Source organism: Rhinopithecus roxellana, chromosome 1 (assembly GCF_007565055.1).
Source record: "Rhinopithecus roxellana isolate Shanxi Qingling chromosome 1, ASM756505v1, whole genome shotgun sequence".
Classification (NCBI taxonomy): Eukaryota; Metazoa; Chordata; class Mammalia; order Primates; family Cercopithecidae; genus Rhinopithecus; species Rhinopithecus roxellana.
In genome coordinates, this window is record NC_044549.1 from 161237125 (window position 1) to 161262990 (window position 25866).

General features: G+C 40.5%; 1 protein-coding gene and 1 pseudogene across 2 annotated transcripts in view; both read left to right on the top strand.

Annotated features, from left to right (window-relative positions):
- Nucleotides 1–3508: 3508 nt before the first annotated feature.
- The window catches only part of FBXL2 (F-box and leucine rich repeat protein 2), a 97278-nt gene continuing 74920 nt past the window's right edge, over nucleotides 3509–25866 (top strand). The window contains exon 1 of the mRNA XM_010372966.2: nucleotides 3509–3602. Within this exon, the coding sequence (XP_010371268.1) occupies nucleotides 3600–3602 (3 nt within the window). The 5' untranslated portion in view covers nucleotides 3509–3599. The remainder of the gene's footprint in view (nucleotides 3603–25866) is intronic.
- On the top strand, nucleotides 20903–22151 carry LOC104669858 (annotated as a pseudogene). The gene is made up of 2 exons (XR_004058021.1): nucleotides 20903–21688; nucleotides 21752–22151. The product of XR_004058021.1 is annotated as an obg-like ATPase 1 (transcript).

Here is a 25866-nt window from a genome sequence, read left to right on the forward strand (position 1 = left end):
AGATTGAGAAACCATCATCTAGAGAAATGTGTCCATGTACACTAGGAGAATGCTCATAGCTTCATCATTTATAAGAGTCCTAAATGGGAAATGATTCAGATACCTATCAACAGTGGAAGGGATAAATATATTCTTGTGTGCATTCAGTGAGATACTTTATAGCTATAAAAATGTAGTATAAACATTTATAAAGAACTACAAGAAAGTACTAGGCACAGTGGCATGCACCTGTAGTCTCAGCTACTGAGAAGGCTGAAGTGAAGGCTCACTTGAGGCCAGCCTGGGCAACATAGCCAGATATCCCTCTCCAAAATAAAAAATAAAAAAAGATAAAACAAATGCATAAGGAAATGCAAGAAAATGATTTCCATAAATTTCATGACAGTGATCACCTTAGGGGAAAAGTTGAGGGGGGAATTCAGATTAGGAGAGTAGACATGAGGATCATCTGGGTTGCTGGCTATGTTCTATTTCTTGAACTGGGTGGTGTGAAGTGTTCACTTTAACAAAATGTACATTTGTATTCTATTACTTGTATTTATATCTCATAATAAAAATAAAGGCTGCCAGTAATTACAGTATTTATTTTCTATTATACTCCCTACTATATCAAGTCATATTCTTATTTGGATCTTCAAACTGACCATACAGACCCAGAATAGATGTTCATTCATTCAATCATCAGTATTTATTGAACATCTACTATAAGCCAGGAACTGTTCTTAAACACTAGGAATACAGAATGGAACAAGATAGACATCTTGCATTCCAGAGCGGGGAGACAGGAAGTAATTAATAAACAAAAAGGTAAAAAAGATAGTTTTGAGGGGGACTAAGTACTTTGAGACCAAGACAGAGTTAAACGAGAGAGGCTGACTAAAGTGAGAGTGACTGGAATGAGCTATTTTAGGTCAGTAAAGGCATTTGCGAAGATCACGATTGAGGAGATAACTGACCTGTATCAAATGAAGGAAGGGCCTACATGAAGTTCTGCAGGAAGAATATTCTGTATAAAGGAAGCAGATATTATTGAGGCTTTTAAGTACAAAAGTATTTGACGTGTTTGAGGAACCTCGGGAAATAAAAGTGGGGCTAGTATGGCGTGAATGAGGGAAGAGTGACAGGAGATGGAGTTGGTGCAGTGGGCAAGGCCTCCATTGTGTACCATTTTGGTAGACCACGGAAAGCGTTTGTATTTTTTTCTTTTTCTTTTTTCTTTCTTTTTTTTTATTGGAAACAGAGTCTTGTTCTGTTGCCCAGGCTGGAGTGCAGTGGGCACGATCTCTGCTCACTGCAACCTCTGCCTCCCGAGTTCAAGCAATTCTTCTGCCTCAGCCTCCCAAGTAGCTGGGACTACAGGTGCCTGCCACCACACCTGGCTAATTTTTGTGTTTTTAGTAGAGACGGGGTTTCACTATGTTGGCCAGGCTGGTCCCGAACTTCTGACCTCAGGTGATCCTCCCACCTTGGCCTCCCAAAGTGCTGGGATTACAGGCATGAGCCACGTTGCCCAGCCTGTATTTTTTTCTAAGTGCTATGAGAAGCCACTGAAAATGCTGCTGTTGTGTAGGATGCAGGAGGGAAGACATGGGATCACAGTTCACTTGTGCTGCTATAACAAAATACCACAGGACTGTGTAATTTATAAACAATAGAAATTCATTTTTCACAGTTCTGGAGGCTGGGAAGTCTAAGATCAAGGTGCTGGCCGGTTTGGTGTCTGGTGAGGGCTGCTCTGCTTCTAAGATGGTGTCTTGTCGCTGCATCCTCTGGAGGGGATTGCTGTGTCCTCACATGGCAGAAGGGATGAAAAGGCAAAAAGGGGCTGAATTCATTCCCTCAAGTTCTCTTATAAGGGCATTAATCCCATTCATGAGGACAGAGCTCTCACGGCCTACTCCCCACCTTGAGGCCCTCTTTCTAAAACTGTCACATTTGATATGTTTTCACACAAAGTTTGGAAGGGACACAAACATTCAAATCGTAGCACCTGTGGAGATGAATTTGGGTGAGACAATAGTGGCTGTGAAGTGGAGATGTTGTAGAGTGGATAGATTGAGAATTTAAGGTAGAGTCAAGAATATGTGATAATGGACTGGAAGTGAAGTGTGAGAAAACAGAGGAATCAGGGACAATTCCTAGGTTTTTGTCTTAACAATCAAGGGGATAGTAGGGACTTCTGCTTTGAGAAGACTGGGGAGTAAGAAACTTGGATCAAGGGGTTTATTTGGACCATATTACATTGTGATGTCTGTTAGGCAGTTCGGGGGTGGGGAGGGTGTCAGGTTAGCTGTTGAATACGATTCTTCTTCACAGATTTTTTTTTTTTTTACATTTTAAAATTCTCTTTCTTTTTTTGGTAACTTTATTTTTGTTGTTGTTGTTTTTATTTTGTCAGTCTTTTTTCTGCTTCTAACACACCAAGCACATTCTTTTTTTTCTTTCTTTTTTTTTTATTTTTTTATTTTTTGTAGAGTCAGGGTCTTGCTATATTGCCCTGGCAGGTCTCAAACTCCTGGCCTCAAGCAATCCTCCTGCTTCAGCCTCCCAAAGTGCTGGGATTACAGGTGTCAACCATCGCACTGGGTCCTTCTTCATAGAGTTAATAGGCTGGATTTGAGGATGTCTAGAGTTCCCTTCAACCATATTAAAAACATTCAAGAAACTGCCAGTTGATTTAATGAATTAGATAACATGCATAGAATGCTATTCCATGAAGTGGCATGCAAAGATAATTTTTTTTTTTTGAGATGGAGTCTTGCTCTGTTGCCCAGGCTGGAGTGCAGTGGTGCAATCCCGGCTCACTGCAAACTCCGCCTGCCTGGTTCACGCCATTCTCCTGCCTCAGTCTCCCGAGTAGCTGGGACTACAAGCATCCCCCACCATGCTTGGCTAATTTTTTGTATTTTTAGGAGAGACGGGGTTTCACCGTGTTAGCCATGATGGTCTCCATCTCCTGACCTCATGATCCGCCCGCCTCGGCCCCCCAAAGTGCTAGGATTACAGGCGTAAGCCACCGCGCCCGGCCCCAAGATAATCATTTTTAATCTAAAAAAGTAGATTATAAAACAGTTACCTATGGTTTGCCACCATTTTTAAGAATACAGTATATTATAACATCTCACTGGAAGCTTGAAGCAGATAGAATGCAATCTGAGCAGTGGCAACTTCAGGTGCTGGGATGAGTGTGGTTTTATCCTTTTAAATTCTTGTTATTGGTAATTTAAAATGTTTTCAATAATCATGCATTACCTGTATAATGTTTTTTTTAAATAAAAAAAAAAATCTATGGTCTCTTTCAGCTGGGCAGTCTGCGGCTGGGTAATCTGTCAGGTGAGGGTCATCAAGGTGATCAGGCTGAGAGGATGGACCAGATACACAGTGGGAGAGGCGAAGAGGCCCCGTTCCAGGGCCGGGGGCGAGGGGTGGGCGGTCCAAAGGGCACCGCCCCTGTGGGTCACGTGCTCGCCGGCCACCAATGGCCGCTTCCGAGCCCACCTTGGGGACGGGGCGGGGCGCCTGGCTGGCGTCACCAGGACAACGGGCGTCGCCGGCGCCGTGTGACTTCGAGCTGTGGGCTCGCTCGCGGCTCTTCGGCCATGGTGAGTGTGGGACCCGCGTCTGCCCAGCCGCCCCGCCCTACCCCTACCGGGCTGGGTCCCTAAGCCGCCGCCCGCTAGGGTCGGGCGGGCGGCGCTGGGGTCGTGGAGAGGCCGGGCCGCGGCCTGCGAGGCTGCTGGGCAGGGCAGGGCTGGGCGGGCCCGGGGAGGGATAACCTGGGGGATTCGGAGCGCCCGCCTGCCGGGGGGCGACCGCGGTGCAGCGTTCCCTGCCGCTGGAGTCTGGGTGACAGCCCGGACCCCCACCCAGTGGGCCGCTGGACGACGTGACGCTGTTTGGCCCGAGAGAGCCTGGGAAGCCACCCAAGGAGGGTGTGGTTAAACAAAAAATCATACATATGAATATCGTATGTATTTATATTTACACCAAAGCAGTCTATGTGCCTCCAGTTTTGTTTATATGCAATTATATATAACTAATATCAGACATATATCTTCCTTTCAAAATCATCATTCTGATAGGTTTTTTAGCACGTGGAAATTAACATTTTTTATTTTAGAGATCCCTCCCCTCCTTTTTAAAAAATAGGGGACATTGAGCTGGAGGGTTTTTTTTTCTGAGTGCCGCACCCTCACTAAGGGATTTAATTAATTCATAATAGTACATTGTAAACGTCTTAAATCATTACCTTTATTAGTTAACTTCAGACGGCGTGGGCATAACACCTGTCCCCGTTTAAGCTCGTTTTAAAAACGTGACTCGGTTTCACTCGTCGGAGGTGCTGGCTTGAATAGACAAGTTCAGAGAATTGCCAACCGAAGGTATGGTTCTCCAGAGGCCTTCATGGGGTGTAAGAAAAGAGAGGAGCTAGACTCCTTGCTTGGGGACACACCCTTGATATAGAATACTTGAGGAGGTATGGGGGTAGGTGTAGGTAATAGGGAAATAGCTGGTTTTTAGAAACAGGTTTTTGTTTTAACCATGGGTGATTAAGTGGAGATTTTCTTCTTATCTGCAGGAGTTTAGTGGAAGTGCTGATGAGCTGAGAATGCAGGGTGCTCCCCAAGTGCCAGCTGGCCTCGTGGAGAAAAAACTATCATTAGGAATCCTGGCTGGCTCAGTTTTTTTTCTTAATAACCAAGGAGAGGGGTGGTGGTAGGAGGTGGATGGTGTCTCTCATTGACTCTGGAAAAGCAGCTTCCAAGTGTGTGGCATTATTGCTGGCAGGAGAAGAACATCACCCACAAATCACAGTACCATGTAATGCCTTTATTTTGTTTATGTTTCTTTTTTAAATTGCGAATTGCTTTTTAAGTGACAAATTAATGGAGCTGGCAAGAGTTTCAGAAAGCGAATTTTACAAAGATATAAGTGTTTCAAATATTGCAGTAATTTACTGTTACATGTTATATGTGAGAAAACCGTAACAATTGTAGCAAGGAGAAGGAATATCCAGGAATTAAATTTTCACAGCTCTCTCAAGTCTCATATTCCTCCTGTCATCCATTTTCTTTATTTTTACTTCTTCCACTTCTTTCGTTCTGACCCACAGCCCACCTTCATTCACTATTGTGAATTTTAGAGTTTTACTTTAAAATAAAAGCATTTACTGTAGTTTTGTATTAGTGGTTGTTTTGCTGAACTTATAATACTTTGCTTTTTGTATGTCTTTAAGCATTAAGAATTTAACTCATGGGAACTTAATTGATAAGGTGCCGAGGCTTCCATGGAAGTGGGGACTGGTTGGTACAGGAGGGAGAGGGATGAAGCGGCTGCATGTATATGTCATCCCCAAAACTGTATTCTTTTGTTTCTTTGAGACGGAGTCTCGTTCTGTCTCCAGGCTGGAGTGCAGTGGTGCGATCTCAGCTCACTTCAACCTCTGCCTCCCAGGTTCAGGCGATTCTCCTGCCTCAGCCTCCTGAGTAGCTGGGACTACAGGCGTGTGCCACCACGCCCAGCTGATTTTTGTATTTTTAGTAGAGATGGGGTTTCACCATGTTGGCCAGGATGGTCTCGATCTCTTGACCTTGTGATCCTTCCGCTTTGACCTCCCAAAGTGCTGGAATTACAGGCGTGAGCCACCACGCCTAGCCCCCAGAACTGTATTCTAAATCACATTGCACTTCCTTAACTGCTTGAATCTAAATATAAAACTTCAGCCATTGATATAAATGACTTGGCACATTAATTTTGAAACTATTTCTCAATGAAAATGTCTTCAATTAAGCCATTTATTTCTACGCTGTAATAATGACAGCTAACATTTATTGTGTACATATGTACATAGTTATTACTATAGAGACAGTAGAAATTTTTCTAAGAGTCTTAAATGATCACAACAACCTTGTGATGAAGATACCTTTATCCTATTTTAGGGATGAGGAAATTGAGGCACAGATAGGTAAAGTAACTTGCCTAGGTCACCCCACTGATAAATTGAGCCACGTTTAAAACCCGGCAGTTTCTCTCAACCTGTTTATGGATTGTACTGTAAGATATAGTGTATCTTTATATGTTTCCTCATATATATGTTAGGAAATTAGTTTTCTTTCTTATTAGGACTTTAAGGTTTTTGAACACTTATAAATGGCTTGTGTTTTGTTGTTTCTAGCACTGGGTTAGATATTACAGAACAGGGTAGGCATGCCTAGCCTTCTCTCCCCTCTTTCTTCTTTCCTTCTTTCACAAAGTTGAAATGAGAAGGAATTAATAAAGACATGAATTAGATCAGCGTTTTTACACACGGCTATACTAGCATTGAGTTTCTCCTGTCACATCAGTTCTGTTAAGGAATTGGCATCCGCTTTTTGTGTGAATCACAAAGACAAGTGTTTTACATAAAGCCTTTTGGATGTGGAGGATGTAACAGTGTTTTTTAAAAATGTATTCTCTGAGATTTTCCTAATTTTTAGATTTTAGTTTCATATTCTACAATCATTATGAAAAGACTTCAAGGCTGGGCTCAGTGGCTCACACCTGTAATCCCAGCACTTTGGGAGGCTGAGGTGGAGGATCGCTTGAGTGCTGGAGTTCAAGACCAGCCTGGGCAACATGGTGAGACCCATCTCTACTAAAAATTTGAAAAATTAGCCAGGCATGGCGGTGCACGCCTGTGGTCCCAGCTATTTGGGTGGCTGAGGTGGAAGGATCCCTTGAGTCCAGGAGATCAAGGCTGTGCTGAGTTGTGTTTACACCATTGCACTCCAGCCTGGGCAACAGAGCAAGGCCCTGTATCCAAAAAAAGAAAAAAAGGCATTTAATAATTGTTTAAATTTTAATTCATATGGAACAAAATCTGTTGGGATATATATGACTTGTCAAGTTTTTGTTACTGTTTAACACTTTATCGTGTAAAGTAGATTTATTTTTTTGGAAATAAATAATATTTTATCATATAATTTTCTAGTTTAATTTGTTCATTTGGACTTTCCTATTTTGACACTTCTCTTTCTGTATTTGTGGTCAAGACTTGTCACAGGTATTGGGAAGCAGAAGATGGAGGGAAACACTGCAAAAATAGTTTTGTACATTAAAGTGACTTTTTAAAATTTTTAAATTTTATTTTTGTTATACTTTAAGTTCTAGGGTACATGTGCACAACAGGCAGGTTTGTTACATATGTATACATGTGCCATGTTGGTGTCCTGTACCCGTTAACTTGTCATTTACATTAGGTATATCTCCTAATGCTATCCCTGCCCCCTCTCTTCACCCCATGACAGGCCCCAGTGTGTGATGTTCCCCACCCTGTGTCCAAGTGTTCTCATTGTTCAGTTCCCACCTATGAGTGAGAACATGCAGTGTTTGGTTTTCTCTCCCTGCAATGGTTTGCTCAGAATGATGGTTTCCAGCTTCATCCATGTCCCTATAAATGACATGAACTCATTCTTTTTTATGGCTGCATAGTATTCCATGGTGTATATGTGCCACATTTTCTTAATCCAGTCTATCATCGATGGACATTTGGGTTGGTTCCAAGTCTTTGCTATTGTGAATAGTGCCTCAATAAACATACGTGTGCATGTGTCTTTATAGCAGCATGATTTATAATCCTTTGGGTATATCCCCAGTAATGGGATGGCTGGGTCAAATGGTATTTCTAGTTCTAGATCCCTGAGGAATCGCCACACTGTCTTCCACAATGGTTGAACTAGTTTACAGTCTCACCAACAGTATAAAAGTGTTCCTATTTCTCCACATCCTCTCCAGCATCTGTTGTTTCCTGACTTTTTAATGATTGCCATTCTAACTAGTGTGAGATGGTTTCTCATTGTGGTTTTGATTTGCATTTCTCTGATGGCCAGTGACCATGAGCATTCTTTCATGTGTCTGTTGGCTGTATGAATGTCTTCTTTTGAGAAGCGTCTGTTCGTATCCTTTGCCCACTTTTTGATGGGATTATTTGCTTTTTGTCTTGTAAATTTGTTTAAGTTCTTTGTAGATTCTGGATATTAGCCCTTTGTCAGATGGGTAGATTGTAAAAATTTTCTCCCATTCTTTAGGTTGCCTGTTCACTGTGATGATGGTTTCTTTTGCTGTGCAGAAGCTCTTTAGTTTAATTAGATCCCATTTGTCAAATTTGGCTTTTGTTGCCATTGATTTTGGTGTTTTAGTCATGAAGTCCTTGCCCATGCCTATGTCCTGGAATGGTATTGCCTAGGTTTTCTTCTAGGGTTTTTATGGCTTTAGGTCTAACACGAAGTCTTTAATCCATCTTGAATTAATTTTTGTATAAGGTGTAAGGAAGGGATCCAGTTTCAGCTTTCTACATATGGCTAGCCAGTTTTCCCAGCACCATTTATTAAATAGGGAATCCTTTCCCCATTTCTTGTTTTTGTCAGGTTTGTCAAAGATCAGATGGCTGTAGATGTGTGGTATTATTTCTGAGGGCTCTGTTCTCTTCCTTTGGTCTCTACATCTCTGTTTTGGTACCAGTACCATGCTGTTTTGGTTGGTTACTGTAGCCTTGTAGTATAGTTTGAAGTCAGGTGGTGTGATGCCTCCAGCTTTGTTCTTTTTGCTTAGGATTGTCTTGGCAATGTGGGCTCTTTTTTGGTTGCCTATGGACTTTAAAGTAGTTTTTCCCAGTTCTGTGAAGAAAGTCATTGGTAGCTTGATGGGGATGGCATTGAATCTATAAATTACCTTGGGCAGTATGGCCATTTTCACAACATTGATTCTTCCTGTCCATGAACATGGAATGTTCTTCCATTTGTTGTGTCCTCTTTTATTTCGTTGAGCAGTTGTTTATAGTTCTCCTTGAAGGGTCCTTCATGTCCCTTTAAGTTGGATTCCTAGGTATTTTATTCTCTTTGAAGCAATTGTGAATGGGAGTTTACTCATGATTTGGTTCTCTGTTTGTCTGTTGTTGGTGTGTAGGAATGCTTGTGATTTTTGCACATTGATTTTGTATCCTGAGACTTTGCTGAAGTTGCTTATCAGCTTAAGGAGATCTTGGGCTGAGACAATGGGGTTTTCTAAATATACAATCATGTCATCTGCAAACAGGGACAATTTGACTGCCTCTTTTACTAATTGAATACCCTTTATTTCTTTCTCCTGCCTGATTGCCTGGCCAGAACTTCCAATAGTATGTTGTATAGAGTGATGAGAGAGGGCATCCCTGTCTTGTGCCAGTTTTCAAAGGGAATGCTTCCAGCTTTTGCACATTCAGTATGATATTGGCTGTGGGTTTGTCATAAGTCGCTCTTGTTATTTTGAGATACATCCCATCAATACCTAGTTTATTGAGAGTTTTTAGCAAGAAGGGCTGTTGAATTTTGTCGAAGGCCTTTTCCTGAATCTTTTGAGATAATCATGTGGTTTTTGTCATTGGTTCTGTTTATACGATGGATTACATTTATTGATTTGCATATGCTGAACCAGCCTTGCATCCCAGGGATGAAGCCCACTTGATCATGGTGGATAAGCTTTTTGCTGTGCTGCTGGATTTGGTTTGCCAGTATTTTATTGAGAATTTTTGCATCAATGTTCATCAGGGATATTGGTTTAAATTCTCTTTTTTTGTAGTGTCTCTGCCAAGCTTTGGTATCAGGATGATGCTGGCCTCATAAAATGAGTTAGGGAGGATTCCCTCTTTTTCTATTGATTGGAATAGTTTCAGGAGTGGTACCAGCTCATCTTTGTGCTTCTGGTAGAATTCGGCTGTGAATCTGTCTGGTCCAGGACTTTTTTTGGTTGGTAGGCTGTTAATTATTGCCTCAATTTCAGAGCCCGTTATTGGTCTATTCAAGGATTCAGCTTCTTCCTGGTTTAGTCTTGGGAGGGTGTATGTGTCCAGGAATTTATCCATTTCTTCTAGATTTTCTAGTTTATTTGCATAGAGGTGTTTATAATATTCTCTGATGGTAGTTTGTATTTCTGTGGGGTCAGTGGTGATATCCCCTTTATCATTTTTTATTGCGTCTATTTGATTCTTCTCTCTTCCTTATTAGTCTTGCTAGCAGTCTATCAATTTTGTTGATCTTTTCAAAAAACCTCCTGGATTCATTGATTTTTTGAAGGGTTTTTGTGTCTCTTTCTCCTTTAGTTCTGCTCTGATCTTAGTTATTTCTTGCCTTCTGCTAGCTTTTGAATGTGTTTGCTCTTGCTTCTCTAGTTCCTTTAATTGTGATGTTAGGGTGTCAATTTTAGATCTTTCGTGCTTTCTCTTGTGGGCATTTAGTGCTATAAATTTCCCTCTACACACTGCTTTAAATGTGTCCCAGAGATTCTGGTATGTTGTGTCTTTGTTCTCAATGGTTTCAAGGAACATCTTTGTTTCTGCCTTCATTTCATTATGTACCCAGTAGTCATTCAGGAGCAGGTTGTTCAGTTTCCATGTAGTTGAGCAGTTTTGAGTGAGTTTCTTAATCCTGAGTTCTAGTTTGATTGCCCTGTGGTCTGAGAGACAGTTTGTTATAATTTCTCTTCTTTTACATTTGCTTATTGTGGGATCTGGCCAGCAGCCCACAATGAAACGGGTCTCTCTCTCTTTGTTCCCAGGTGGATCGGCGGGTCGAGAAATAATACACACACACAAGATAGTGAAAGCTGGGTCCAGCGGGGTCACCGCCTTCTGGTCCTGTGGTGCCAACAATGCACTGGACATACCAGCATTTATTATTAAGTTTATTGAGGGCAGGGGTAGGTTAGTGAGGGATTTAAGATCATTTGATTATGAGGTGAGATGGTCACATGGTGATGAAGTAATTCTTTAACATAACATCTGTATGCAGAAGTACAGTATACAGAGATAAGAATTTATAATATATTGTGTGCATCAGTAATTTCTAACAGAGCCTTAAAACAGAAACACAGTCGTTCCATAACCTGTGATTAACAAGATATTAATCAGCAGTAACCGTTGCAGCAAAAGCTGGTTACAAACAATCCATAGTAACAGGACATGAAGCTAGACAACTGGTTAGACCAGAAATTCTCAGAAAGGAGTGTGCCTTAACCCTAAAGAGGCCTAGAAGAGCCATGGCAAGATGAGGGTGTTTATAGCCCTATCTTATCCACATGGACAGGTGTCCCCCATCATGCATCCATTTATAGGCTCTCCATGAGGGTCGCATTCCATTCCCAGAGCTATGAACATCTGCTTTTCTGGGATAGGAATCTTGGTGATGTGAAACCTACCTGACTGCACGTCCATTCATAGGCTCTCTGCAGGAGGAAGCACATCACACACTGTTGGCTCATTCTGGCAGTCTAACCTGGCATTGTCTTTACACAATCCTGCATGCAATTTTGTATTTACAATAATCAGGAGCATTTCATCTTTTATGCCGTAGCAATAGTTTCAGGGGGTCTCCCTACATTTGCTGAGGAGTGCTTCCAACTGTGTGGTCAATTTTGGACTAAGTGCAATGTGCTGCTGAGAAGAATGTATATTCTGTTGATTTGGGGTGGAGAGTTCTGTAGATGTCTATTAGGTCCACTTGGTGCAGAGCTGAGTTCAATTCCTGGATATCCTTGTTAACGTTCTGTCTTATTGATCTGTCTCATGTTTACATTGGGGTGTTAAAGTCTCTTTGTAGGTCTCTAAGGGCTTGCTTTATGAATCTGGGTGCCCCTGTATTGGGTGCATATATATTTACGATAGTTAGCTTTTCTTGTTGAATTGATCCCTTTACCATTATGTAATGACCTTCTTTGTCTCTTTTGATCTTTGTTGCTTTAAAGTCTGTTTTATCAGAGATAGGATTGCAACACCTGCTTTTTTTGTTTTCCATTTGCTTGGTAGATCTTCCTCCATCCCTTTATTTTGAGCCTATGTGTGTCTCTTCATGTGAGATGGGTCTCCTGAATACAGCACACTGATGGGTCTTGACTCTTTATCCAATTTGCCAGTCTGTGTCTTTTAATTGGAGCATTTAGCCCATTTACATTTAAGGTTAATATTGTTATGTGTGAATTTGACGTGTCATTATGATGATAGCTGGTTAGTTGATGCAGTTTCTTCCTAGCATCAATGGTCTTTACAATTTGGCATGTTTTTGCAGTGGCTGGTACCAGTTTTTCCTTTTCATGTTTAGTGCTTCCTTCAGGAGCTCTTCTAAGGCAGGCCTGGTGGTGACAAAATCTCTCAGCATTTGCTCGTCTGTAAAGGATTTTGTTTCTCCTTCACTTATGAAACTTAGTTTGGCAGTATATGAAATTCTGGGTTGAAAATTCTTTTCTTTAAGAATGTTGAATATTGGTCCCCACTATCTTCTGGCTCGTAGAGTTTCTGCAGAGAGATCCACTGTTAGTCTGATGGGCTTCCCTTTGTGGGTAACCTGACCTTTCTCTCTGGCATTTTTTCCTTCATTTCAACTTTGGTGAATCTGACAATTATGTGTCTTGGAGTTGCTCTTCTCGAGGAGTATCTTTTTGGCGTTCTCTGTATTTCCTGAATTTGAATGTTGGCCTGCCTTGCTAGGTTGGGGAAGTTCTCCTGGATAATATCCTGAAGAATGTTTTCGAACTTGGTTCCATTCTCCCTGTCGCTTTCAGGTACACCAATCAGACATAGATTTGGTCTTTTCACATAGTCCCATATTTCTTGGAGGCTTTGTTCATTTCCTTTTACTCTTTTTTCTCCAAACTTCTCGCTTCATTTCATTCATTTCATCTTCCATCACTGATACCCTTTCTTCCACTTGATCAAATCAGCTACTGAAGCTTGTGCATTTGTCATGTAGTTCTTGTGCCGTGGTTTTCAGATCCATCAGGTCAATTAAGGTCTTTTCTACACTGGTTAGTTAACCATTCATCTGATCTTTTTTCAAGGTTTTTAGCTTCTTTGCGATGGGCTCGAACATCTCCTTTAGCTCAGAGAAGTTTGTTATTACTGATCGTCTGAAGACTTCTTGCCTCGAAGTCATTCTCCATCTAGCTTTGTTCCATTGTTGGCAAGGAGCTGAGTTCCTTTGGAGGAGAAGAGGCACTCTGATTTTTAGAATTTTCAGCTTTTCTGCTCTGGTTTCTCCCCATCTTTGTGGTTTTATCTACCTTTGGTCTTTGATGATGGTGATGTACAGATGGGGTTTTGGTGTGGTTGTCTTTTATGTTTGTTAGTTTTCCTTCTAACAGTCAGGACCCTCACTCAGCTGCAGGTCTGTTGGAGTTTGCTGGGGGTCCACTCCGGACCCTGTTTGCCTGGGTATCACCAGCGGAGGCTGCGGAATAGCAAATATAGCAGAATGGCAAATGTTGCTGCCTGATCCTTCCTCTGGAAGCTTCGTCTCAGAGGGGCACCTGGCTGTATGAGGTGTCAGTCGGCCCCTACTGGGAGGTGTCTCCCAGTTAGGCTACTTGGGGGTCAGGGACCCACTTGAGGAGGCAGTCTGTTCGTTCTCAGATGTCAGACTGTGCTGGGAGAACCACTGCTGTCTTCAAAGCTGTCAGACAGGGACATTTAAGTCTGCAGAAGTTTCTGCTGCCTTTTGTTCAGCTATGCCCTGCCCCCAGAGGTGGAGTCTACAGAGGCAGGCCGGCCTCCTTGATCTGCAGTGGGTTCCACCCAGTTTGAGCTTCCGGGCTGCTTTGTTTACCTACTCAAGCCTCAGCAATGGCAGACCCTCCTCCCCCAGCTTCACTGCTGCCTTGCAGTTCAATCTCAGACTGCTGTGCTGGCAGTGAGCGAGGCTCCGTGGGCATGGGACCCTCCAAGCCAGGCGTGGGATATAATATTTGGGTGTGCCATTTGCTAAGACTGTTGGAAAAGCTCAGTATTAGCATGGGAGTGTCCCGATTTTCCAGGTACTGTCTGTCATGGCTCCTCTTGGCTAGAAAAGGGAATTCTCCAACCCCTTGTGCTTCTTGGGTGAGGTGATGCCCCACCCTGCTCGGTGGGCTGCACCCACTGTCCGACAAGCCCCAGTGAGATGAACCCAGTACCTCAGTTGGAAATGCAGAAATCACCTGTCTTCTGCATCACTCATGCTGGGAGCTGTAGACTGGAGCTGTTCTTATTCCGCCCTCTTGGAACCTCCCACCCTAAAGTGATTTTTTTTAAACTCAAGGTTTACAGACAGTTTTGGTCTTTTTGTCATTATATGACATAGGTAAGAGAATTTATATGATGAGATCTATGTTAATAGATCAAGAAAAGTAGAGATTTCCTTATTAATTTTTCTTCCCTTGACAATATTGATCTCCCTTTTGTCTCCACTATTGTGGGGCAGGGAGTAATTTTTAGTAATTGTAATAATAGCTTTCTTTTATAGAGCCCATTCTCTGTATCCAGTTCTGAGCTGATCACATTTATCTTACTCAATTCTTCCAATGTCCCTAAGAAATTGACATTTGTTATTTTATTTTATTTATTTATTTTTTATTTGGGGACAAGGCCTCGCTCTGTCACCCAGGCTGGAGTGCAGTGGCTCGGCTCACTGTAGCTTTGAACTCTTGGGTTCAAGCAATCCTCCCACCTCATCCTACTAAGGTGCTGGGATTATAGGTGTAAGCCACTGCACCCAGCCTGAGTTTGACATTATTCCCATTTAATAGGGCTAAACTGAGTAGGCAGTTTGCCCAAGGTCATATAGTTAGTGAGTGGCAGAGCCAGGATTTGAACTCAACCAGTCTGTTTCCAAAGCCTGGGCTCTTAACCATTACATTATGGCTTCTTGCCAACGTAAAGATTGTGCCCAGTGCCTGGCACAAAGGTACTAATTACACCAAGATTAAGAGTCTTAATGTCTTAGCTAAGTCAGCAGGCTCTTTTAAATTTTATGGCAAACTGTTGTCATGTTGTGTAATGACATCCTGAAGGATTTAGGTTGTTTTTTTTTTTTTCTCTTTCTCCCCACCCCAGTTCAGACAACCAAAGCTCAGATATGGACAGCTGTGGGTTGGCTACACTTTTACTGCTGTTTTTCCTACTTCACTTTGAATCTCACTGCTCCCCTGTGTAGTGTCTATATCAGCTACTGCCTCTTCTAGCACTAGGGTGGCCATGAGAGAGACAGGGATGGAGGAGGGAAGTCTAAGGAAACAGAACAGGGCATTTATTTGGAAGTTTTTAATGGAGTCAGAATCAAAGTTCAAACCCAGATTTCCCAGTTCTCAGTGCTGCCTCCACAACTGTGTCTTTCCGTTGATTTTTTTGTTCTTTGGGTTTCTGTCCAATACATATTTATTGTGTGCTACTGTGTGCTAGTGACTGTTCTAGTCAGTGGATATCCAGCAGTGCACGAACAGAGGATGGCTCTCCTCTCATGGAACTTATATTCTAGTGGCAGTGAGACAGATAAGAAACAGATAAGGTGGTGAAAAGTACTTCGGAGAAAAATAAAGCTGGGTAGGACAGAAAGAATTCTAGGGCAGGGTTGGAAAGTGAATGAGAGAAGGGAGGTGTTGCTTTTAATGTAGAATAGAAGGGAAGGCCTCTCTGATAAGGTGACATTTGAGCAGAGGATATGCCATGGGAATGCCTGAAGAAAGACTGTGTCACTAGTCAAAGGTGCTGAGGCAAGAACATGCCTATTGTGTTGGATGAACAGAAAGAAAACCAGTGGGGCTGGAGTGTAGTAAGAGAGGGGAGCGTGGTAGGAAGTAAGATCAAAGTAGTTAAGGGAGTCAAATCACATAGGACTTTTAACCTGTGTAAAGGATTTTCACTTTTCCTTTGATGGAAGGGGAAGGGATTGGTGGGGTTTAAGTAGAGAAGTGGCATATATGACATATTTTATAAGAGAGTCATTCTGGAGTAAAATTAGGGCAGAAGGGACAAAGCAGGGTGACTATGGCATTATTGTTGCAGTCATCCGTAGGATTAGCTGATGGATTGGTTATGGAATATAAATAATTTTGATGATTTGAGCCTGAGCAAGAGGAAGGAAGACCCGCCATTTGCTGAGATGAAGACCATGGAAGGAGCAAATTTGGGGTAGGGATGAAGAAAGCAGAAATTCGACTTCAGTGACTCTTGGAGTGTTAGAGTTGGAAGAGACTTTGAGTTTATCTAGTACAATTGTTTCCTTTTACCAGCTAGAAATACTAATTACTGAGAGGTTCAATGACTTTCCCAGAGTCAAACAGCCTATACTACTTGTTGTGCAGCATAAAGAGCCCTGGAGTTGTAGTCATGTTCAAATTGTAGCTTTTCTGTTTCTTAGCTCTGAACCTTGGTCAAGTCATTTATTTTCTCCAAGTCTGTTTTTCTTCTATCAAAAAGGATAATAAAGACTTCCATTTCTTGTTACAATGTTGAAAGTTGCAACAGTTGACATTATTGCTCCCACTCTGGTAGTGAGAAAAGTCAGAGAAGGTACAAAATCATAATTTTAAAAAAACCTATCCAGAGTTGACACAAAAAAATCTAAAGAAACAAAAATCTGGAAAGTAGTGAGCCCTTCCTCTCAAGAGAAAAAAAGAGAGAGAGAGAGATACATAGATACTTTTTATCTATGGTGGAACAGCAAGAGGAAGAATTTGCCATATAAAGAGAAGTCAGCTGTTACTGACTGCATGTAGGCTGGAGTGACAATCTGGAATCCTGAGGAGTTCCAGCTACAATGCAGGACTACACCTACCTGCCAACTTTTCCCCCGTGGGCCTTCAATTAGTACATTGGAATAGGAGTTTGGATGCAGGGGCAAGGGAAAGAGAGCTAAGAAGGATCCTGCTGAGGTGGGTGGATTTTGCTGAAGGCTGGAGGCAGGGCAGGAGAGTTAATAGAAATCCCTGTAGTGCACCAGGGGCTTTGTGAAGTCTAAGGCTGAGCCTGCAACAGCCTGGGGGCATGGCAAGACAGCTAAGAAATCTCTTTATGACTATCTAGGCTTTTACTGAGGACAAGTCAGCCTTTGAGAAGGCATAGTCAGGGTAACAGAGCAAAAAGAGATCTCAAGGCACAGAAAACAGAAGGTGCTGCTGGAGACCAAGGACAACACCCTAGCTGAAAGCTGGAATGTGAGGGGAGGGCAGAGAGGAGGGAAGATACCTCACAGTTCGGAAAGCTAGCATAGGTTATGAAGCTCAGAGATGTATGAAGCTTCGACAGTGCTCAGATTTTAGCTTCTCCTGAAGGTAAAGTTCTGATTTCACCCTGAAATTATTATAAGCCAATCATGAACTAACACTACAATCTCAGACCCAGCTCAACTATAGATTAAAAGGATTGAGCTGTCACTCCCAGTTTCCCAGCAACTTAATTGAAGAAGGAACTTCCCTTTATGGAGATAAATTAATATTCTTTTATACACAGTATCGGGCATGAAATAAATTATGAGATATAGAAAGAAACAAGAAAATGTGATCCATGGTCATGGGAAGAAAGAGGCAACAGAAACAGTCTCAGTGATGGCCCAGACGTTGAACAACATGGATAAACAGAGAAAATTTCAGCAGAAAGATGTAAACTATTTCTCCAAGTGGAAATGCTAGAAATGAAAAATATATTAGAAATGAAGAATTCATTTGATAGGCTTAATAGCAGACTGCACACAGCAGAAGAAAGCACCAGTAAACTTAGGGACAGATCAATAAAAATCAGCATTCAAGATCTGTGGGACAATACAAAATTGTCTAGCATACATGCAACTAAAGTTCAAGAAGGAGAGGAGGAAGAGCAGGGACAGAAGTCTAAATTGAGGTATATCAGAGTCGACTTTCTGAAAATCAAAAATTTTTATAAAGGAAATTTAAAAGGAGGTAGAAAAGAAAAAATTACGTAAAGGTGAACAGTAATATGAATAATTGACACCTTGTCAGAAACAATGCAGGTCAGAGGAAAATGAAATATATTTTTTTGAGACAGGGTCTCACTCTGTTTCTCAGACTGGAGTGCAGTGGTGTGAACATAGCTCCCTATAGCCTTAATGTCCTGGGCTCAAGAAATTCTCCCACCTTAGCCTCCTGAATAGCTGGGACTACAGGTGCATGCCACCATGCCCAACTACTTTTTAAATTTTCTGTAGAGACAGTGTCTTACTGTGTTACCCAGGCTGGTTTTAAACTCCTGAGCTAAGTGATCCTCCTGCCTCACCTCCCAAAGTATTGGAATTACAGGTGTGATCTACTGTGCCTGGACTGAACTAACTTTTTTAAAGTGCTGTATTTTATTTTTGAAGCAAATCTGCTAACCTGGAATTAAATATTCAAAAGTGGAGGAGAAATATAGATATTTTTGAAGGAAGCAAAAACAGTTTGTCTACATCAGACCTATATTACAAGCAGTGTTAAAAGAAGTTCTTTAAATTGAAGGGAAGTTATAATAAAGGAAGTTCAGATCTGAAGGAATGCATTACACCAGGAAGGGTAAATATTAATACTTTTTATTATTAATATAAGGGACCTTTTAAAATATCTTTATTTAATACATACATTTATTTTAAAAATATGGACTATTTAAGGCAGAAATAACAACATATTATTTGGTATATAGTAGTAGTAGAAGTAAGCTATCCAACAGTAAGTGCACAACGAGCCGGGGAAGTCAAATGAAGTTAGACTTTGATAAGTTAAAGATGCACTCTGCAATCACTAAAGCAAACATTGAAAAAAATACAGAGAGGTATAGCTATAAGATCAGTGAAGGAAGCAATGAATATCATATTACGAAAAAGTCAGGAAAGCAGAACAGAGGAACAAAGAAGAGAGGCAAATGGAAAATAAATATAAAGATGGCAGACTTAAAAATCATATCAATAATTGTATTAAATGTAAAGACCATCATCTCCAATTAAAAGGTAGCAGTTGTCAGGCTGGATAAAATAGCATGGTCCAACTATGTGCTGTCTTTATGAATCACTGTAAATATAAAACACAGATTGAAAAAGGGTGAAAAAGATGTACCATGCAAAAAGCATAAGAAAGTTGATGTTGCTATATTAACAAAGTAGACTTTAAAACAAGGATCATTTCTAGAAAAAAGGATCATTTATCATAATGAATCAATTTATTAAAAATACATAACAGGCCGAGTACAGTGGCTCATGCTTGTAATCTCAGCACTTTAGAAGGCTGAGGGAGGTGGATCACTTGAGCTCAGGAGATCAAGACCAGCCTGGCATACATGGTGAAACCCCATCTCTACTAAAAATACAAAAATTAACTGGACATGGTGATGCACACCTGTAATCCCAGCTTCTTGGGAGGCTGAGGTGGGAGGATCATTGAGCCTGGGAGGCAGAGGTTGCAGTGAGCCAAGATCATGCCACTGCACTCCAGCCTGGGTGACAGAGCAAGCCTCTGTCTCAAAAAAACAAACAAACAAAACAAAACAAAAAAAACTTGTATGTACCTCACAACAAAGCTTCAAAATATGTGAAACAAAAATTGATGAAACCAAAGAGAAAAAGAGGCAAAACCACAATCATAGCTGAATTTAACACCTCTATCACTAATTGACAGAACTTGTGGAGAAAAAAAGTCAGTAAAGATATAAAAGATTTGAACACCACTATCAACCAACTTGATACTTGGCATTTATGAAGCAGTACACATACCTACAGAATTTAAAAAATAGCAAAATGGCAGACGTAAGTCCCTTCTTATCAGTAATTACTATAAGTACAAAAGGGTTAAATTTACTAACTAAAATGTAGACACTGGCTGAATGGATAAAAACAAAAACAACCAAAAAACTTCCCGCATGATCCAATTTTATGTTGTCTACAGGAGATCCTTGTTAGATCAAAAGACAGGTTAAAGGTGAGCTGGGTTGGCTATACTAATATCAGACAAAATAGACTAAGTTACAATAAAAATTGTTACATGAGACAAAGGTGATTATATGTTGATAAAAGGTTAATTCCTACAGGAACCATAACGATTATAAGCACATATACACCAAACAACAGAGCCACAAATATATGCAGCAAACTGACAAAAATAAAGGGAGAAGTTTTTCTTCTTTTTTCTGTTTTTAGAGACGGAGGTCTGTCTATGTTGGCCAGGCTGGTTTTGAACTCCTGGCCTCAAGCAGTCCTCCCACCTTGGCCCTCCAAAGTGCTGGGATTACAGGTGTGAGCCACTGCACCTAGCTGAGAAATGGTTTTAAAATAGTAATTGGAGACTTCACGGCTGTCATCATAGCTACCATTTGTTAAGCACTTACTATATGCCAAGACTATGCTAGGCACTTCACGTTTATAAACTCATTTCATTCACAATAGCCCTTGTGGCAGCTTCAGTTACTATCCCGATTTTGCTGAAGAGGAAACTATGGCATAGAAAAGTGGCAGGTTCCATTCATATCCCCATTTTGAGGAAGAGGAAACTATGGCATAGAAAAGTTAAATGACGTGCCCAAGGTTTACAAAGGTGTAAGTGGAAGATCTTGGATTATAAGACCTTTTGGGAAATTAGATTTGAATCCTTAGAGGTTTCCTAGTCTCATTTCCCATTGAGGAAGGGATTCCTTTCTCTGACAATCCTGGTTCTGTGGACTCTGCAGGAGCATTGAAGATGGGAGGTCACTGCTTCAACAGTAAGACATTCTAGTATGGGCTATTCTAATTGCTAGAAAGTTTTTTTCCCTATGTTGAGGTGAAATCTCACAACTTTAATTCACTAGTCTTTGTAATAACAGAAAATAAGCCCATTGTTCTGACTGTTGAGATATGTGAAGGTTTTCATGTCATTCACCACCAACCCCAACATCAGTTGGAGACTTTAATACCATACTTTCAATAAAAGAACATTTAGACAGCAGAATAAGGAAACAGAAGTCTTGAACAACACTATAAGTCAATGAAACCTGACAGATTTATGTAGAACACTTAACCCAACCACACCAGAGTCAACATTCTTCTCAAGTGTACCTGGAACATTCTTCAGGATAGACATATGTAAGACCACAAAACAAGTTCCAATAGCTTCTTCCCCACCTCCGGCTGCCGGCAGGACCTTTCTCTCACTGCTGCTGGGACCCTGTGTCATTGCCCAGGCCGAGCACGATGCCCCCTAAAAAGGGAGGTGACGGAATTAAACCACCCCCAATCATTGGAAGATTCGGAACCTCACTGAAAATTGCTATTGTTGGATTGCCAAATGTTGGGAAATCTACTTTCTTCAGTGTATTAACCAGTAGTCAGTCTTCAGCAGAAAACTGCCCATTCTGCACTATTGATCCTAGTGAGAGCAGAGTACCTGTGCCAGATGAAAGGTTTGACTTTCTTTGCCAATACCACAAACCAGTGAGCAAAATTTCTGCCTTTCTAAATGTAGTGGATATTGCCGGCCTTGTGAAAGGAGCTCACAATGGGCAGGGCCTGGAGAATGCTTTTTTATCTCATATTCGTGCCTGGGATGGCATCTTTCATCTAACACGTGCTTTTGAAGATGGTGATATCACGCATGTTGAAGGAAGTGTAGATCCTATTCGAGATACAGAAATAATACATGAAGAGCTTCAGCTTGAAGATGAGGAAATGATTGGGCCCATTATAGATAAACTAGAAAAGGTGGCTGTGAGAGGAGGAGATAAAAAACTAAAACCTAAGTACGATATAATGTGCGAAGTAAAATCCTGGTTTATAGATCAAAAGAAGCCTGTTTGCTTCTGTCATGATTGGAATAACAAAGAGATTGAAGTGTTGAATAAACACTTATTTTTGACTTCAAAACCAGTGGTCTGCTTGGTTAATCTTCGTGAAAAAGACTACATTAAAATGAAAAACAAATGGTTGATAAAAATTAAAGAGTGGGTGGGCAAGTGTGACCTAGGTGCCTTGGCCATTCCTTTTAGTGGGGCCTTGGAACTCAAGTTGCAAGAATTGAGTGCTGAGGAGAGACAGAAGTATCTGGAAGCGAACATACCGCAAAGTGCTTTGCCAAAGATCGTTAAGGCTGGGTTTGCAGCACTCCAACTAGAATACTTTTTCACTGCAGGCTCAGATGAAGTGTGTGCATGGACCATCAGGAAAGGGACTGAGGCTCCTCAGGCTGCAGGAAAGATTCACACAGATTTTGAAAAGGGATTAATTATGGCTGAAGTAATGAAATACAAAGATTTTAAAGAGTAAGGTTCTGAAAATGCAGTCAAGGCTGCTGGAAAGTACAGACAATAGGGCAGAAATTATATTGCTGAAGATGCAGATATGGTCTTCTTCAAATTTAACACACCTCAGCAACCGAAGAAGAAATAAAATTTAGTTATTGCTCAGATAAACATACAACTTCCAAAAGGCATCTGATTTTTTTTTAAATTAAAATTTCTGAAAACTGATGGAACAATTAAAGTTGGGAAGATGGGAATCTTTGACAAATTATTTTTATTTGTTTTAAAATTAAAATACTGTGTACCCCCCCCCCACCAATGAAATGCAAATTCACTAAATGTGAACAGCTTTGCTTTTCACATGATTAAGACCCTACTCCAAATTGTAGAAGCTTTTCAGGAACCATATTACTCTCATGATACTTCATTAATCTCCATCATATATGTCAAGCCTGACACATTTGACAGTGAGGACAATGCGGCTTCTTTTTGAATCTACGGATAATGCATGTTTTACAGTACTCCAGATGTCTACACTCCGTAAAACATTTGACAAAAAAAAAGTTCCAATAAATGTCAAAAGATTGAAATAATACAAAGTATCTTCTTTGATAACAATGGAATGAAGCTAGAAATCAATAATAGAAGGAAACCTGGAAAATTCACAATTACGTAAAAACACTTTTTTTTTTTGAGACGGAGTCTCGCTCTGTTGCCTAGCCTAGAGTGCAGTAGCACAATCATAGCTTACTGCAGGCTCAATCTCCTGGGCTCAAGCTATCCTCCTGCCTTAGCCTCCTGGATTATAGGGATTATAGGGCATGCCACCATGCCTTGCTGATTTTTAAATTTTTTTGTAGAGTTGGGTCTCACTATGTTGCCCAGGCTAGCCTTGAACTCCTGGCCTTAAGTGATCCTCCTGCCTTGGCTTCCCAAAGTGCTTGAGTTACAGGCATGAGCCACTGTGCCTGACCCCAAATTAACACATTATTAATAGGTGAAAGAAATAATGGCTATTTTAAAATACTTTGAGATGAATAGAAATGAAAATATATCATATGGGATGCAATGAAAGCAGTAATTAGAGGGAACTTTATAAATGTAAATGCTTACATTACAAAAGAAGAAAGGCCAGGCACAGCGGCTCACACCTATAATCCCAGCACTTTTGGAGACCAAGGCAGAAGGATCACTTGAGCCCAGGAGTTTGAGACCAGCCCGGACAACATAGGGAGACCCTGTCTCTACAAAAAATCGTTTTAAAAATTAGCTGGGTGTGGTGGCATGTACCTGTAGTCCCAGCTACTTGGGAAGCTGAGGTGGGAGGACTGTTAGAGCGAGGGAGGTTGAGGCTACATTGAGCTGTGATTATGCCACTGCACTCCAGTCTGACTGATAGAGTGAGACCCTGTTTCCAAAAACAAAAACCAACCAGTCAGTAACTTTGCACCTCAAGGAACTAGAAATATATTAGATAATTTAGCAATTTAATCTAACATAGTGCTTACTGGAACTTGCAACACGGTAGGCACTTACTAAATATTAGTCTAATATATCCAACACAAAGATTCCTCATTGACACTACTTTGAAAATGAATGTAGGGTACTATTTATGGCACTATTTCCACTTCTGCAGTTTGTTTCGATGGATTGTTTTTTTAATCCAGGTTTTAAAAATTGAGATATTCATCATATGCTATAAATTTTGCTCACTTAAAAAGTACAATTCAGTGGGATTTAGTATATTCACCAAGTTGTGTGACTATTACAACAGTCTAATTCAAGAATTTTTTCATCCCTTCAAAAGAAACCTCATATACATTAGCAGTCACTTTCCAGCCCTAGGCAACTACTAGTCTATTTTCTGTCTCCATGGATTTGCCTTTTCTGTACATTTAATGGAACATTAAATGGAAACATACAATATGTACCCTTTTTTGTCTGCTTTCAGTAGCATGTTTTCAAGACTCATTCCTGTTGTAACACATATCATTACTTAATTCCTTTTTATTGCTTACTAGTATTCCATGTTTTGGAATACCACATTTTGTTTATCCCTTCATCAGCTGATAGACATTTTTTAGTCGTTTCCACTATTTGGCTATTAAAAATAATGCTGCTGTGAACATTCATGTACAAGTTTTTGTATGGACATATATTTTCATTTCTCTTTAGTATTGACTTACAAGTGGAGTTGCTGGGTCACATGGTAACTCTTTTTAACCTTTGAGGAACTGCCAGATTGTTTTCCAAAGTGGCTATACCATTTTACATTCCCACCAGCAGTGTATGAGATTTCCAGTTTCTCCATGTGTTCATCGTTACTTATTACTATCTTTTTTATTTTAGCCATCCTATGGGTATGATGTATCTCACTGTGTTTTGACTTACCCTTGACTTACCCTTACATTGAACATCTTTTCATGTATGTATTGGCCATTTGCATATCTTCTTTGCGGAAATATCTATTCAAATCTTTTGCCCATTTTAAAATTGGGTTGTCTTTTATTATTGAGTTTCAGAAGTTCTTTATTTAGTTTGCATACAAGTGCCTGGTCAGATCTGTGATTTGCAGATATTTGCTCCGATCTTGTGGGGTTTTTTCCTACACTTTCTTGATGGTACCCTTTGAAGTACAAAGGTCTGTTGTTTGTTTGTTTGTTTGTTTGTGTTTCTGAGACAGGGTCTTGCTCTGTTATCCAGGCTGGAGTGCAGTGACGCGATCTTGGCCCACTGCAGCCTCCACCTCCCAGGTTCAAGCTATTCTCCCACTTCAGCCTCCTGAGTAACTGCGACTACAGGCATGCGCCACCATGCCCTGCTAAGTTTTGTACTTTTAGTAGAGATGGGGTTTCACCATGTTGGCCAGGCTGGTCTCAAACTCCCAACCTCAAGCTGTCTGCCTGCCTTGGCCTCCCCAAGTGTTGGGATTACAGGCGTGACATGCTGCGCCCAGCCAGGTCTTTTATTTTGTTGAAGTCCAGTTTATCAATTTTTTTTGGATGTTTATGCTTTCAGTGTCATGTCTAAGAAACCATTGCATAATCCAAGGCCACCAAGATTTATGCTTATGTTTTCTTCTAAGGGTTATAATTTTAGCTCTTATATTTATTTAAGTCTCTGAGCCATTTTGAATTAATTTTTTTATATGAAGTGAGATAGGGGGTCCAAATTCATTGTTATGCTTGTATATATCCAGTTGTACTGGTACCATTTCTTGAAGACTATTCTTTCTCAATTTAAATCAGTGCTCATAAATTTAAGAGTTTATTTCTTGATTCTCTTTATTTTAGCCAATTTTATAATTTTATTTTAGATTCTCTGTTCTGTTCCGTTGATCTGTATGTCTACCCTTATGCCAGTGAACACATTGTTTGAATTGCTGTAGCTTTGAAGTAAATTTTGAAATCTGGAAGTTTGCGTCCTTCAACTTTTGTTTTTCTTTTTCAAGATTATTTTAGTTATTCTAGGTCACTTGCATTTCATATGAATTTTTTGATCAGCCTTTCAATTTCTGTAAAAAAGTCAGTTGTAATTTTGAGAAGGATTGCATTAAATCTATGGATTAGTTTCAGAAGCATTGCTAAAATAACACTAATAAGTCTTTCAGTTCATGAACATGAATGTCTTTTGATTTATTTAAGCCTTCTTTAATTTTTCTCAACAATGTGTAAGTTTTCAATATGGAAGTCTTATTCTTCGTTTGTTAAGTTTACTCGTAAGTATTTTGTTCATTTTGATGCTGTTGTAAATAGGATTATTTTCTGAAATGTATTTTCAGGATGTTCATTGCTACTATGTGGAAATACAGTTTATATGTGTATAACTATATTGTATATATGTTGTATCCTACAGACTTGCTG